Below are 16,659 nucleotides of genomic sequence, written 5' to 3' on the forward strand. Positions count from 1 at the left end.
ACCCACTTCTGGCCACCAGAAAAATCGCTTTTAATGTACACATACATATACACACCTAGGTTAAAATTATAACTTTTCATTCTCCTTACTTCTCCACAACAGTGCTCTCTCCTTGATTCCACTTTTTGACTCCAGTTGCAGTTTTCATCTACCCTAAGAGTCGCCAGCCTCAAATGGGGGCAGTCACAAACTCAGCCCATGACTACCACATCCACCAGTTGTCAATCTGGGGCCTTTGGCTTTCCTGTCTTACTTATAAGCTTCTACAAAGCATGAAAGCATGTGCTATATAGAAAACGATTTCTATTCATATTATGCAGACTTAGAAGGTTCAGGAATTGTTACCAGCTACAGTGTTTTTTTAAGGCCTGGAGAACTTGGGTTCCAGTGGTGGGTGTAAGCTCCCAGCCCGCTCTCAGTGGGGCGTGGAGCACCCGGGACTGTCGGGCCACACCTTCTAGAGGCGCGTTGCCTCTCGGGAATTGTAGTCCCAAGGCCCACCGGAAGGCGTGAAGGACAGGCGTTGCACCCTTTCTAAGCTTGAGGTCACCTCTCTTTAACACTCCCTCATTCTCAGGCGTGGCCTCTTCGAGCGCCTCGGCACTGTGGCGTCTTCTGGGTTACAATAAAGTTTTCCTCCCTGTACGGAGGGAGCTCAAGATGGCGGCCTCCTGGTCGCCCTTGGTTACCCTGTGCTCCGCTGCGCGCTGCCGGCTGACTGGGAGAGGTGTTGGGTGCAGGGCGCGGGTCCTCGCAATTCCTCCGGCCCCTGGCCCCGGGAAGTCCCTTTGGAAAGGTCAGTGACCGTGTCACGAGCGGGCCGCGCAAGGCCGTGGGGTTACCCTACTGTCTGATCTCTCCCAGCTGCACTCATGGCTTCACAGGTTTTAAGGATCCTAGAGACAAGTTCGTGTCTGTTGACCTTTTGTACCTCGCTGCCCTGAAGGAGCGCTGAGCACCTTAGGCAGCTGCCCAGAGTAACTTCCATTTGAGGGTCAGAGGTCAACTAAGTCTTTCCCAGGTACCTGAGACCTGGAGAGGGCAGGTATGCAAGTGCCCTGCTCAGAGAGATGAGGTAGGCAAGGGTGGGGCTGGTGTGTGGTGAGCCTTTCACCCCACCCCATCTGGGTTCTTAAGGCTGATAGTAGACTTAAAAGTCATGGGACCCTGTGACCCTCTTCACCTTTTTTTTCTAGAAGCAGTCTCAAATGAGGATCTTGTTCTTAATGTTTAAAGTTCTAGAGGCATCAGTTTATCTGTCTATCATGTATGTATCCATCCACCATCCATCCATCCATCCATCCATCCATCCATCCATATATCTATCAGTCTATGCTTTGCCCCTGACCTTCAGTTCACTCGTTCTACTGTTGTGTGTCGGTGAATGAGTGGATTAATATTTTGGCTAACCAAGCCTGTAAACTTTGTTTGCCAAATTATATTCAAGGGGTCTCACTGTGGTGCAGGCTGGCAACTTGAGACCCTCCTGCTGCTGTCTCCCAGAAGGGTGGATTTTACCTCTCTGTTCACTGAGCTGGTTACTCAAAAGACAGCAGACCCCGCGTTACTATCTCCCTGGCACTTGGGATGGTGATCCGTGTCTGATGAGCAGATATTTTCAAATGAATGAAGTTATTCTCGTGGTCTCTCTCGTTCACGAATCTGCTTTACCTTTTCTCATCTCCAAGCGCCTCTTTATATACCTTAATAAATCGATATAATTTAACAGTATATATAATGAATATCGATTCTCATCATCTCAAGATAGTATTTCTCTCCAGTTACTGAAATGAATATTAGAACTGTTAACCTTCCATGGCCCTATTAGCAGAGGGACTTGCTTGAGTTCAATCCCTAGGCTCTATATGGTAGAAGGAAAGGACCAACACCCACCACTTGTCCTCTGACACACACACACACACACACACACACACACACCATGGTAATGCTTTTTTTTTTTAATAGTAAAAAGCATTTTCCTCCATTTTATAAATGAGAAATCCTGAAGTTTAAATCTCATCAGTTGAGTCTGGTTTACAGTTTCTGTCCCTTTCTTGACACCCTCCCCCCCATCAAGAAATAACCCCAGGAGGGGGTGTTTAGTATTCACACTGTTTTATCTCTATTACTCCCCCTTGTTTGAAGTTTCATTTAGCAAAGCTTGGCTTAAACAAAGACAGGAAGGAAGTGATGGGAAAGACTTTGAGAACAGGACGGGCAGGCTTTGGCTTGGGCTTTGGCAGTACTGTGCTTTGAACCCAAGGTCTCCCGAGTCACCCTTCTGCCCCTGGGCTTTAGCTTTACTTCTTTACACTTTGCTTTAGGATGGGGTCTAATTTGCCTCCGAAGCTCTCAGTTCACTCAGGTGGGGTTGATGCCTGTGGCTCTTTTTCCTCAAACTCCTAGGGAGCTGGGACTGCCTGCCTGCACCACCAGGCCTGGGTGATCATTCCTTCCTTGTTTTCTTAACAATTATGTGTGTGTTTTGCCTGCATGTGTGTTTGTGTTAACTCTGTCCCAGCAAAGCAATGGACAGCTACCAACAACAAAGAAATCAGATTGGCCAGTGTGTGGGTAGAAATGGGACAACATGGTTAATGTGTTTGAAGGAGTTGTGCGAATGAACTGGGGCCCTAGCCCTTGGAGAGAATTACAGTACCTAAAGTTTGATAGCTAATGTGTCAGGAACTTAAAAAAATTATATACACACATATAGACACACACTCTTATGTTTTAGGAAAGCGAGTCTTGGCTGGAGCTCACTTGCTATGAGTTCACTAGGTTTACCTCAATCTTGCAGTCCCCTTGTCTTGGCCTCCCAGCTAACATTCCAGGCGAGAGCCACCAGCTCCAGCGGAGCCTTTTCTGTATTCTAGGCTGACTTCTAATCATTTCTTTCTTTCTTACCATCTGGGTTGCGTTTGTTTTTTTCAGCCAAGTGTGGAGAGAACAGCCTGTGACCCCTCACTGGTTTTTATGGTTCTGAGGGAGGGGGCAGAGGTGAACCTAGGATGGGGGCTGCCATTTGGGTTCAAAGAGCCGTTGATGCCAAGGGGGCTGTCTAGGCTTAATGAGATCAGGTAGTGGAGGGTTCTTTGGAATAGATGTGGTTGGGTCTGTTTCGGCATGTGTGCTTCTGGGCCTGCCTGGACATACTAGGCACTGGAGGGGATGCTGATGTTGGAAGTTCAAATACTTGAGAAGGCAGTTTTGTTATAACTAGATATTGCTGTGGTAAAGGGCAGGGTGTTGGGGAGGGAATTCAGAGATGGCTTCTTGATAGGATCGACAGTCCTACAACAGATAAGGAAGATTAGTTAATATCAACGTGGAACTCCTAGTTTGGGCTACTTAAGGGAAACTGAATCAAGGCAAAAAAGAAGCCCAAAGGGGTGGTTTGATTTTTTTTTTTTGGCTTAAATTGTTGTTTTTAAACATATTTATTTATTTTATGTATATGGGCACTTTTGTCTGCATGTATATCTATCTGTATACCAGAAGACAGCGTCAGACAGTGGTGAGCTAGGTGCTCGAACTCAGGACCTTTGGGAGAGCAGTGAGTGCTCTTAACCACTGAGCCATCTCTTCAACCCCGCTTTTGTTTGTTTGTTTGTTTGCTATGTTTTTTTTTTTTAAATAAAACAAGTTAGGTATCTTGGAAGGGCAGCAAACATTTATAACCACTGAGCCACCCCAGCCCTGAGAGTCAGTTTTGACTAGTTAAACTTGAAGTGTTGGTGATGGTGCTAGTTGTGGGAGTCTAGCTAGTTGTGGGGTGTGGGGAGGGAGGAAGAAATTGGACGGGGGGTGGGGGAGCTTGCCTGGGCAGGTCTGTGGAGAGGAGTGGAGAAGCTCTGGAGAACTGGGGCAGAAACCGAGAAGGATTGATTCTCGGCGTTTTCCAACAGAAAAAAAAAAAAAACTGCTGCCTAAAATTCTGCTTTATTTGAGCTAGCCTAAACCAAGTGTGTTTTGTAGGGGCAAGAGACTGTGAGGGAGGTCAGATCTCTTGATTGCTCTTTGTTGTCATATGGTGTGTATTTTTAGGTGTTGCTATTGGATGGTACCCTGTTACGTTCAGCTCACAGCATCCTCAGAGGTCCTTCTCAACAAGAGTGGAAGTAGCTTACATGGCGAGGACTGCACTCACCGAGCTGCCTCCTAGTCCTGAGGATGTATTTTGTATTTCTCAGTGTAGTGACTGTTGAGTGGGAAACAAGTCAAGTCCATTGGTTTTTATTACATGTTAATAATAATTAATAATAATTTTTATTATTAGAGATGAGCATTCATCCTGCCCCTGCCCCCTTTGTTTGTCTTTCAAGACAGATTTCTCTGGGTGTCCTGGAACTCATTTTGTCGACTAGGCTGGTCTTGAATTTAGAGATCTACCTGCCCCTGCCTTCCACGTGCTGGGATGAAAGCTGTGTACCAGCATTTCCTTCAGGCCTCCTCTTGAGAGTGCTTTTTTTGTTTTTAAGATCATTTTTTTTTTTAATGCCATTCTTTTAAACACTAGATATAATTCTGGGATAAACAGAAGTTTAGCTGTAGTAGGGCTGATCTACAAATACATGATTAACCCCCCCCCCCCCACTAACTTGGAGAGGAAGAAATGGCTCTGAAGTTAGAGCATTGGCTGCTCCCTTGAGGACCTGGGTTGGATTCCCAGCACCCACATGATGGGTCCCAATTGTCTGTAACTCCAGATCAGGGATCTAAGTCACTGGTACACAAGTCATACAAAGACATGTATGCAGGCCAAACACATAAATAAAAATTTTAACTACAAAAATAAAAACCTCATAAGCTTCAGGGGTTTAAGATTACTTAAAAAGCTTTATTGCCCTTAAGTGGCCGATGAATATGGGATACGAATGTTCTAGATTTGCCTTTTCATGGTAAGAACCATAGTAACAAACAAAAGATATGGAAGCCTGGGAATTGGTGGTACAACCTTGGGACAGTATAGTAATATGCTATCTAAATTCTCCAACAAAAAAACCTCATTTTGGTTCTCATGTGTATGAAATACTAGTTTTCCCGTGCTGCTTGTTTCTTTCTGACCTGTGACCAAGATTTGTCTTTTAGATTTTCTATTTTGTTATTTTATTGTATGTGTGAAAATGTTTTGACTGCATGTATGTCTATGTATCACGTGTATACCTGGTGCCTGTAGAGGCACAAGTGGTATGGGCTGCCTTGTGGGTTCTGGGAATTGAACCCGGGTCCTCTGCTAGAACAGTCAGTGCTCTTAGCGGCTGAGCCATCTCTTCAACCCATAACTCTTAAAGACATGTTCACGTAGAAATGCAGGTGTGTATTCTGAGTCCCAGGCTAGCCTGGGCTACACAGGAAGACACTGTCTTAGAACCCCCAAAACCTGAAAAAGACAACAACGAAAACAAAACTTGATCTCTGGGATACGGTGGAGAATCAAGTTCCTTAAGTTGTCCTTCACGTGTGCACTGTAGCGTGTTTGTCCCACCTCTCTCCAACAGTCAACAGCTAATCAGAAAGGTAATCAGAGAAAACAGAAAGCGTGCTGGATGTTGCTGTTCCTGATGTTTGTCCTCCTTGGCAGGATGATTTCTTGGGTTCCATCTATAAATTCCATTTTTTGGAGATGTCTGGCAATGGTCACAGTACTATGGGTGTGCCTTGTCTTGTATGGCTCTCTCTCTCTCACTCTCTCTCTCACTCTCTCTCTCTCCCTCCCTCCCTCCTTCCCTCCCTCTCCCTCTCTCTCTCTCTCATTTTTATTTGTATGTTTTTGGTTTTTTGAGACAGGGTTTCTCTGTGTAACCCTGACTGTCCTGGAACTCACGCTGTAGATCAGGCTGGCCTTGAACTCAGAAAGATCCACCTGCCTCCGCCTCCCAAGTGTTATATGAATCTCTTGACCACATTACACTGTATTGATTATTTCTTGTTTAAAATAAACCACCCTGCATTATTAATGTTGTGTATGTGTATCTGGTGCATGGGTCTGGCCGACACATGAAGCTCAGAGGACAGTTTTGTGGAGTCAGGTCTGTCTCTCCAGCTTTGTGAAGGTTCCAAGGATCAAACCCAAGTGATCAGGCATGTGCAATTGCTACCCTTCCCTGCTGGGCCATCTTGCTGGCCCTGGCTAGCTCTTCAGTTTCTTCCATTACTGTTCTCACCCTAGAGGCTCCTTCCATCTGCATTTTTTTTGTTTGTTTGTTTGTTTGCTATGTTCTCTACCCAGTGACAGGTTTCAGTTAGGAAACCACAGACCCTGAACACATAGTTATTTTTTAAAAGTAATATTTTAAAAGTATTATTTGACAGCTTAATACATGTGCACAGTGTGTTTTGATCTTCTCTACAGCCCCATCCCAGACTCTCCCTTCCGTTCCCTTCTGTTTTCATTTTTTCAAGATAGGGTCTCACTATGTAGCCCTGGCTGTCCTGGGATTCACTATGTAGACCAGGCTGGCCTCTGCCTCCTAAGTGCTGGGGTTCATGGACCCTTCGCCCAGCTTTTTTTTTTCCTTCTTATAACTCACCAGATGTTGCCTATGTGAGCATGGTGTGGGGCGGACACTGGAGAATGGGCAACCTACCAGTGTGTATACTACCCAAGAAAAGTTGTTCTCAGTCCTTCAGCAGCCACCAAGCGCTAATGCCTTCCGTTAGGGGTAGGGTCCTGTGGGCCCCTGCCCCACTCATGCTGGGATGCGGGCTGGCTTGATCTTGTGTATTCAATCACTGTTGCTGTGAGTTCATTCACACAACAGTGATGTTGTATTCAGAATACACTGTTTTCTATCACTAATCCCCATCCTCTGGCCCTTCCATTCTTTCTGCCCCTCTGAATCTTGGTGGGGCATGTGGGAATAGGAAAGTTGATATGGATGCCCCATTTAAGGCTAATCACTTAGTAACTTGCTCCCAGCACTTGGACCAGTTAGTTGAAAATCTCTGCCAGTAACCACTGCCCACTGCAGAAGCTTCTCAGACCAAGGCTGAGAACAGCACCCATATATAGATATTCCTGAACACATTTATTTATTTTGTATATAGGGTTTTAAAAAATTACATTAGTGTTTTGTCTGCATGTAGGTCTGTCCCCTGGACCTGGAGTTACAGACAGTTGCAAACTGCCATGTGGGTGCTGGAAACTGAACGGGGTCCTTTGGAAGAACAGCCAGTGCTCTTAACCACTGAGCCACGTCTCCAGCCCCAAGTGAATATATCTAGAAGGCAGTTTGACAACATGACCGTCTAGCAAAATAAAACAACAATAGTAGGTTCTCTCCCTGCCATGCCCTAGTGACAGTCCCCCCCCCTTCCCCATCTTTGGCTAGATTTGTAGTACCAGTCTTGAATTCCATCCTATGGAGTCCAGCAAGATTGGTTACTCCGGTAGCAGTCAGGCCACCAGTGCAGCAGACACATCTTGTCTGGCAGGTCAGGGTTGTAGCATTCAGGCTCCAGCTGTGTGTGAGATTATGTCTTTTCCTCCTTGGTGGCTGGGATAGCATCCGGCACTAAGGAAAGCTCGTTGGCAGGAAGACACTTCTGGGTGGGTTGCCGTACAGCTCTGTTTTGACATCTCTGGTGTCAGGTACACTAACTGCATACATGGATACATCGTGTAATGATGATATCAGGATAGTTACCCATCCCGTCTCCTTCAACCCTTACCACTCATTTCTGCCGGGAGCCCTCAGCTCCCCTCTATTACATCTGAGTAAGACATGTAGTTACAAACTGTAGTCAGTCCTCTGTATTTTGATGCCCATTGCCTGGCCTTCTGCCCCCTTCATCCCTAGCCTATCAGTTACCGTCTATTCAACCCTCTACTTCTGTAAATTGACTTTAGCTTCCATGTGTGAGCGAGACCCCGCAGTGAGCAGCATTGGAGCAGCGTTTGTGTTTCTGTGCCTGGCGTGTTACACTGAAGTGTCATACCACTCGGCTCCGTCTACGGACGTGGCATTCTAAGGTTGCTTTCTCACGGGTTATCCTATGCCTTATATTTTCTACGTAACTCCAGCATTCAGAAGGTGGAGGCGGCGGGATCTGAAGTTCAAGGTTATGTGCAGCCACGTAGTGAGTTCGAGGCCAGCCTGGGTAGCATGAGACCCTGCCTCGATTAAACAACACAAGGACGCGATCATTTTCTTTGTAATTCGAAGGAGATGAGGTCTCCTAGTCCTCCTTAGCAAATCATGTGCGCACAGTGAGCACTAAGAAGTTACACAGTGTGCTGGGCCATGCCTGTGATTACTTCAGAGTGGTTTTATTCAGATTTTTAGGCACTATTTTACTGATTTGTTATCATGAAATTTAAAGTACTCCCCCTCCCCCGTAACGTTATACACACCGGCACATTTAAGATTACCTACCTTCTAAAGGAAAAGAATGATAGCCGGGAGCGCTTAGTTTTAATTTTCATAATTTTTCTATTTAAATCAAAAGCACCATTTTAAAGCCCCCAAATCAGCCTTTTATAAATAAAGTAAATCATCGCGCTATGCATTCCTTGATGACGGCTTATGTTGTTTTTTTAAAGAAAGAGTTTAATTAAGATTTGATTTTCTTTATTCTGCACCCTGTTTACTCATCACCAAATCAAACACGGGTCTTCAATGTCACCAGGAGGCTTGACTTCTTGAGTCCTTTGTGACCATTTCGTTTCTCAGAAAAGAAGCGGAATGTTTATCTTTTGGGATGATTAGAATGTAACAGAGCATAAAGGAGCTGCTTCTGACCCCAGGATAAGCTTTTGCCTCCATAACAGGACATTGCTGGTCAGTGGCTACTGTTGACAGTGTGCTGGAATCAACACAAATGTACTAATAACTCAGGAATAATTTGTACACAGTATTTGAATGATGTTTAATAAATATGCATTAAAAATCTAATTACAGTAATGAAGTTTACAGCTGAAATTCTAATCCAGCCCTTTAGAAATATTAAATGTGTTTTTCCTGATTGTGCATTTTTTCTCTCCCAGCAGTTGGGTAAACATTTTAAACTAGAAATCGAAATGCCTTATAGAGTTTTGATTCATTTAGCTAAGCATGCGTTTGTTCCCCTTTGTTGAATAAGTGAAGCTTCTTCCTTGTGTAACTGGTATTTGGAAGAATTTCCCATTAGTTCTGTTTTGGGACCAGTGGATACGTGTGATCCCAGGTGACTACTAACATGTGACCTGGAGAGCTTTGACTGCCATCTTGATTCTATTCTGGGTCTATTTCCTCACTGTTGATTAGTCCTTCCTTCTCATCATGGGTGAGGCCCAAATAGCTGTTGGATGGTCCACTGAAAGCTGTCAGGAATGCATGGCTGTGCCTGCAGTCACTGGGCCTCTGAGACTGATGCTCGAGGGATGGTGGCTCCCAGTCAGTGAGTTCTCTAGGGCAGCCTGTAAGATGCTGATGCTGCTTGGATTGTAGAGAATGCTAAGGTTAACCATGGCAGGTTAACTGATCCACTGATGCGCTGATGCAGGGACTGCGTTCTAGAAAGGAGCTTTTTCAAATTCTGCCCAGCACTTGGGCCGTACGTGGGGGCCAGTCTTCATTCAGTGTTTCTGAGATCATCCATGCAGCTTCTGTAGATAATTTGGTTCTTTACTTTTTTTTTTTCCTGAAAGACAGAGTCTTGTTATGTACATACACTTGGCTGGAACTCACAATGTTGTGGAGGTTATCCTTGAACTAACAGCAGTCCTCCTGTGTCTGCCTTCTTAGTGCTGTACCTAGGCATATATCACCGCCTGTGGCTTTCGGCAAAAGAAACAGAACGTTTATGCATCCCGAGGCTTTGATTGTTATTAGCTCTGCCCCAGGCACATTTGACAACTGGGTCAAATAGGTTTGTCTCTTCCCGATGTATGTGCTGTCTGGTTATTGTTAATTTGACACAAACTAGAGAGACCTGGGAAGAAGGAACCCCAATTGAGGAGTTACATCCATTAGATTGGCCTGTGGTTATGCCTTTGGGGCATTTTTAAGACTCGCTAATTGATGATGAAGGGCTTATCCCATTGTGGGAGGCATCATCCTTAGGCAGGTGATCCCGGGCTGTAGTTGAGCGAAACAAAGAAGCAAGTCAGTCAGCATCCTCCTCCGTGGTCTCTGCTTAGTTCCTGCCTTCAGGTTCCTGTCTGAGGTTCTGCTCTGACTCTCCTTGATGGTGGGCTTTGCCTGGGACCTGCAAGCCAAGTGCATCCTTTCTTCCTGGAGTTACTTGCTCAGTGTTTTACCATAGCACTAGAAAGCAGACAGAAGTAGAGATATAACCCTGGGTCACTCCACTGAATGTTGTCGGTGAGACTTCACTAAGGTAACGTTCAGTGGAGAACTCCAGAATTAGAGTTTTCTTCATCACTCACTCTCTCTCTGAATACATGAGTGTTACTTACTGTACCACAGCTTTTGTGTTTTTGGTAGTAATAGTCTGTTTACTTACTTATTTATTTTCAAATAGGGGCACTCTCTATGTAGTCCTGGCTATCCTGGGACTTGTTATGTAGACAAGGCTGTCCTAGAAGTTCTATTTGTCTTCTTGACTCAGTTTCCTGAATGTTGGGGTTACAGGCATGTACCGCCAAACTCAGGTGTTTGTTGTTTTTTGGGTTTTTGGTATCTTTTGGTTTTGTTTTTTTTTTTTTTTTTTTTTTTTTTGCTCACCTAGGTGGATCTCAAATTCTTAGACTCAAGCAGTTTTCCTGCCTTGGCCTCACTAGTAGCTAGGACACAGGCACAGGAGTGGGGCGGGTCAGACACTGGGGAGGGCCGTGAGTGGTACCAAGGGAACTAAAGCTTATGCTGGCTACTCCGGCTCCGCTAGTCACAGTCACTCAGCTTTGCAGAACCCTAAGTACAGGTGTGGCTTTTTTGGGGGTGTGGGGGGTTATAGTTTGTATGGTTGAGGTTGATTATAATCAACCCCATACTTATTCACTTATACTTACTAGACACTTGGATAAACTCTTGGACATGAACTTTCTGCTTTGTCTACCCCCCACCAGCACCTATGCCCCCTCTTTCTCTCTACTTCTTGTAGGGTCTTGCCTTGTAGCCCTGGCTGTTGTGGAATTTGAGATCCTCTGACCCTAACCTGTGGGGTACTGGGTTTCAGGTGTCACAACACCAGCCTAGCTACAGCTCCCTTGTTCAGTTTCCCTGTAGATAGAAAACTCTGACAGGTCTTTATTTTTTAGTCTCAGACCTTGCTGTGTGCCTCAGTCCAAGTTCCTCCAGTGCTAAGGAGTCAAACATAACTCAGTTTGTATCAAAGTTGAGACACTCAGGGCTCAGTAGACCCCCATCTTTCTTAGGGGTCTGCCGAGAAACCTTCCCAGACTTCGATCTGAGGAGAAAGAGAAACTAGAATAGAACCCCACTTTCTGTTTGGCAGAATATCCCTTTGGCATTTGTGGTCTCTGTTGTGGCAATCCGATGGGGCAGGAAAGTGGCCACGGCAATCCATAGCTGGGCACACACCGAGTGAGCCGCACAGAGTCTGCAAACCCCGCCCAGCTAATAGTCATATGTACTTGGCTTCTTTGTTTTGAATTAGAAATATTTACAGTAAATCTGGATGTGGCAGCATGGGTTTATCATCCCAGCACTTGGGAATTGGTGGGAAAGTGAGCAGCTGTCCATAGCAGCAGCTTGAGTTTGAGGTCAGCCGGGGCTGCGTACGGCCCCATCTCATAACAAAGAAGCTGTCACCAACAAACCACCTGGCAGGTATGTATTCCGGTGTGTAGTAGGATCTACTCTAAATCAAAGTCTTTTGCTTTTCAGTTTCCAGATGTTAGTTGTTGGATGATCTGTTGCCTTCCATAGCTTACTTCAGCCACTCAGCAGACAGCCTGTGCTTTTCATGTATGTTCTGCCTCTGCTAGACACTGTACATACATGGTAAACTGAGTTACGCAGGTATGGCTTCTTCTTAAAAAGAATGACAAATGTGTAGTTATAAACTGATGGGAAACAAAAAACACCCCCCCCAAGGGGGGAAAAAAAACAAAACAAACCAAACCAACAAACAAAAGAAAAATCCAACCCCAAAAGACAGTGGTGAGATTTTGAGATTTTTCTGTTCTGAGCTATATGGTAGATGCTTACTCCAAGCCCAGTGGCCTGAGTTATCCCCAGGACTCACAGGGTGGAAGGAGAGACCAAAAGTTGTCCTCTAATTTTTAGTTTAAAAAATTCAAAAGATTGGTTTATTTCATTTCTCCTTGGAATATGTGTCCTAGCCATGGCTCTTTTTGTGTTCTTGCTTTTTGTTTGTTTATTTCGGTTTGTTCTGGTAAGGAGGGAGATAGTCTCCTGCATTCGGTTGCCTTTGGACTCTAGTCTGTAGCTGTTCTTGAACACCCAGTCCTAGCTGCCTCCCTCTCCAAGTGCCGGGAAACGGGTCTTTCTGTTGGAACATTTCACGTATTTTTCCACATTTGGTAGTCAGGAGGGCTTTGCTACTTGATTTCTAGGTGTGGTGAGCATGTGTTTCTGTAGCATGTGCCTGTTACCCCGAGGGGGAGACCAGAGGTTCTGTCCTGTCTTCTCCCATTCCCTTCTTCTTGTTTCTCGAGACGGGATCTTTCACTGAGCGTGGAGCTCATCGGCTGGCTACACTGGCCGGTGAGTTCTGGGGCTCATTTGGCCCTGCCTGCCCCGTGCTGTGGTTATGGTCTTACTGTAGGTGCTGGCTGGGGATCCTGAGCACCTCAAGCCTGGCTGGAGGCTTTACCACCGCACTCCCTTATCCTCCGAGGGCTTTACGTTAGGATTTGGGGAAATATTTATTTTGTGAATTAATTGGGGATAATTGATAATTTATAACATTTTATCTTTCCTTCTTAGAACATGCTACTTTCTCATATTTTGCTTATGCCTTTGTGAAAGATTTTCTGTGTTTTTCATAAAGACCTTGCATCTTGATTAGTATCATTACTTAGACCTTTTTTTTTTTTTCTTCATTTTTTGAGATAGGATCCCACGGTGCTTCCACTTGATTCCAGAGCCATTCTGAACTGGGTTCCAGAGTGCGCACACTTGAGCTCCGGAGCCTCCTGGCCCGCCAGTGTGCCAGCTCCCTTCCTTCCCCTGGCTGAATTCTTTCTGCCCTTTTGATCTCAATGGAAGTGTCATTTCCCCTCACCCTTCCTTACTTTCCTGACCTAGGCTGCTATCTTTGGCTCTGTGATCTCACAGGTCGGTCCCTCCCTTTGCTGCAGAGCCGTGTTTTGTCCATGTCTGTTCTTCTGAGAGTGCACTTACAGGCCGTTTAGCTCAGCATGGAGTGCGCCGAGCTTTGTACTGTAGACGCTGCATTTCTCCAGTTCTTTACTGCTAAATACATTCTTCTGTTCAGTATTTTTTTATTATTTTATTTGGTCGATTCTTTTACAGACAGTAAGGAGTTTTTTGAGACTCTGGCTGGGTAGCCAGGCTGTTGTCAGATTTGCAGTCCTCTGCCTCCGCAGCTGAGAGGCTGAGCTGACACAGGGTACTGCCGGGTCCAGCTCGGTCGTCTTTTGCTCTTGAGGCAGAGTCTTGCTGCATGGCCCAGGTTGGTTTCAAAATTGTGGCAATCCCCCTGCCCCAGACTCTTGAGTGTTGGGATCATACCCAACTCCCAGCTAACTTTTTAAACATGAATGCGCCGTGGTTAAATTCTGGTTGGTTGTTTTAGCCACTGAGATTTTGAGTTTCCTTTGTGATCTGACTTAACTTGGTGTCAGTTTCATACTGGAGGTCATAGCAGAGGTCAGACTGAAGGTCACAGTCATAGCAGAGGTCATAGCAGAGGACTGTACACTTCTGTTCTCATCTAGTGTCTGTATATTTAACACATGTAATTGTGTATACATCTGATTACCCTCACACTTCTTTCAAGTCAGCTGTGTGAAACACAAGGGCTTGTAGACTCACACAGGAAGACTTTCTCTCTGACCCTTTAATTTTGGGCGTTTAGCCAGAGCAGTGTTGTTGGAAGAGTTTTGCCAGCATGAGATGACCCACGGTGAGCCTACCATGATGGAGGGCAGAGTTCAGCATGAGAAACAGACAGCCAGGCACTGACTGACCAGAAGCAGCAGATATAGTCTGTCACTGATGCTTCGCTTGAAGACAGACGAATTACACATTCTGTTGACTGTTTCTGGATATGCACCTGCCGTGGAATGTTCTGGAGTTTAAAAGAAAGTTTTCTTTACCTTGTGACAGCTTGCTTATCTTTAGTGTTAGGTTATACATTTGTGTTTACTGTCTTCTTATTTTTTTTTTTTTTATTAGAGGTGGGCAGGGAGATGGGTTCTTACTGTGTAGCCATGGTTGGTGGTCTAGAGCTCTTTGTGTAGACCAGGCTGTCCTTGAACTCACAGAAGCCTGCCCTTTTCTGTCTTCTGGTTGTATCCTGCCTCAGGTTTCCAAATATCTGTGACTATCAATGTTCACTAGCTAAAACCTCCAGATTGGGACAAATTTTCAACGTTTCTTAAAAGAAAATGGCTTGTTTCCTGTTGGATTTTCTTTTTTGTTTATTTTGTTTTAAAATCTATTTATTTTGTGTGTGTGGATGGCTTGCCTGCACGTGTGTCTGTACACCCAGTGCATGCTTGCTCCTGGTAGAGAGAAGAGGGAGCTACATTCCCCAGAAGTGGAGTTACAGACTGCTGTGGGCTGCTGTGTGGGAGGTGAGAACTGAACCCTAGTCCTTTGGAGGAACAGGCAGGGCTTCTAACCACTGAGCCATATCTCCAGCTCCCTGTTTGATTCTTTTGTTTATTATTTTGTCTGAAGTTCCAAATTCTATAGAGATAATGAATCCATCTGAACCCTGTGAATCCTTGTTCCCAATCCAGTCAGAACAATTGTACTTCTTGTCACATGTATGGATTATGATGGCCTTGGATGGGTCGTCCATGTTTCTCTTCATGCTCTTGAATTGCCATAGCAGTGAAGGCAGAGGGGAGTGAACGCATGTCTTGGACTCCTTCTTTCTGAAGAGGTCTGATGTCACTGTGAGCATCCCTGGTGAGGAAGGTGATCAGAGGCTGTCTGCCAGGGAAAGTGACAGTTGTGTGATTGAGTCCCATGCTGAAGCACACGGGGGCCTGAGCTCCTCCCCTTAGCATCCCAGCTCCCCGATGCACGCCTGGGACTTGTTGCTCATGCTGCCTTCTGACCTGGGAATGTGGACCAGTTACTAAGCATCTCTGTGCCTCTGTTTCTTCGGTTGTTTTGTTTTCTGAGACAAGGATTAATGTAGTTCAGGCTAGCTTTGAACATGTTATGTAGCTGAGGGTGATCTTGAATTCCTGATTCTCTTGCCACCAAGTGCTGAGATGGTAGCCTGTACCACCATGACTGTCCTGCAGCTCCCTTATCTTTGAGGCTGGGATAATGTATCTTGTAAAGGTGACTTTTATTGCCCAGATATTAATTGTCATCTTGGAGGCTTACTGCTGAATAGCTCACCTTTTCTAGCTCTGGCTGTCTGGTTCAACTCAGTTGTTCTGGTCTAAACTCCTCTCCAAGCTGACTGATCCAATCTTGCTTCTCTGGGCTTCTCACTGAATTGCTCTGCTTGTCCTCAAACTAACACTAGCAATCTGTTTTAATCTTCTGGCCTCTTCTGTCTTCATCTGTGTGTAGCTTGTTCTCCCTGCCATCTGTCTCTGCACAGCTGTTTCAGGAAAAACTCCTTTGAACACCAGGAACTGAACCATCACTAATGACCTTCCATGAACTCAGCTCGCCTGCACCGCCTCAGCTGACTCCCTGTCTGAGATGCTGCTCTTCCATAGCTTCTCAAGAGAGCTGGGCGTATCCTATCTATGCTTCATTGTGTCAGATCTTTCTCTGACTCATCACTTTGTCTACCCCTCAATTAGATGTAATTGCTTGGGCACAAAGGTGTGTAATAAAGGATTTCAGCCAGAGGGATTAAAAGTGTGTACTAAGGCATGTCTGCATTCTAGCCAGATAACACAGACCTACATTTTTGGATGTGATCCCTTGCTAGAGCAGCCTTGGTGCTGGATTAAATTTCTTCTATAGTGTCTACCTAATAGTGTGGTGGTGAAGATCAGATGAGTTGGTCTATAGAAAGTACTCAGTACAGGTCGGTGGTTCTGTCTGCGGCTGTTCTTAACTACTTGGTCTCTAGCAGTTTACTCAGCCTTCAGTGGTACCTGGTTCTAATCATCTCTCCCTCATTCTCTGCACACACACACACACACACACACACACACACACACACACACACACACACATAGTAGCTGGGATGACAGGCATACATCTCTGTGTCCAGCTCTGACGAACTTGTATAACCAGTGAGCTATAGCACAGTCTTCCAGGAACTTGGTCTGCAGAAAGCACTGACATAAGACAACGGTGATAAATACAGAGAGCATCTAAGAAGTTTTAAAACAACATTGAGGTTTCAGAAAGAACAACATGGACTTTTGGGCTTCTAAAATCTTCCATGTTTGTTTGCAGACTAGTGTATGGAACTTCAGAAGGGATTTTCCCACTGTCCGTTTAGAGTACAATAAGACAAATTAATACAAGTCAAATAATATGGTAGCAGCATCCCATAATTTGTGTATGCTGATGTAGTAACAGAGTTAATTTAGTGAAGCTTTGGAAAAGTCTTTTG

General features: G+C 45.1%; 1 protein-coding gene across 3 annotated transcripts in view; it reads left to right on the plus strand.

Annotated features, from left to right (window-relative positions):
* The first annotated feature begins 540 nt into the window (after positions 1 to 540).
* The window catches only part of AFG1L (AFG1 like ATPase), a 146,270-nt gene continuing 130,151 nt past the window's right edge, over positions 541 to 16,659 (plus strand). For all 3 annotated transcript variants that reach the window (XM_080937873.1, XM_080937874.1, XM_080937875.1), the window contains exon 1: positions 541 to 796. In XM_080937873.1, the coding sequence (XP_080793999.1) occupies positions 661 to 796 (136 nt within the window). In that variant the 5' untranslated portion in view covers positions 541 to 660. The remainder of the gene's footprint in view (positions 797 to 16,659) is intronic.

Source organism: Micromys minutus (genome assembly GCF_963924665.1).
Source record: "Micromys minutus genome assembly, chromosome: 25".
In the NCBI taxonomy this organism is placed as follows: domain Eukaryota; kingdom Metazoa; phylum Chordata; class Mammalia; order Rodentia; family Muridae; genus Micromys; species Micromys minutus.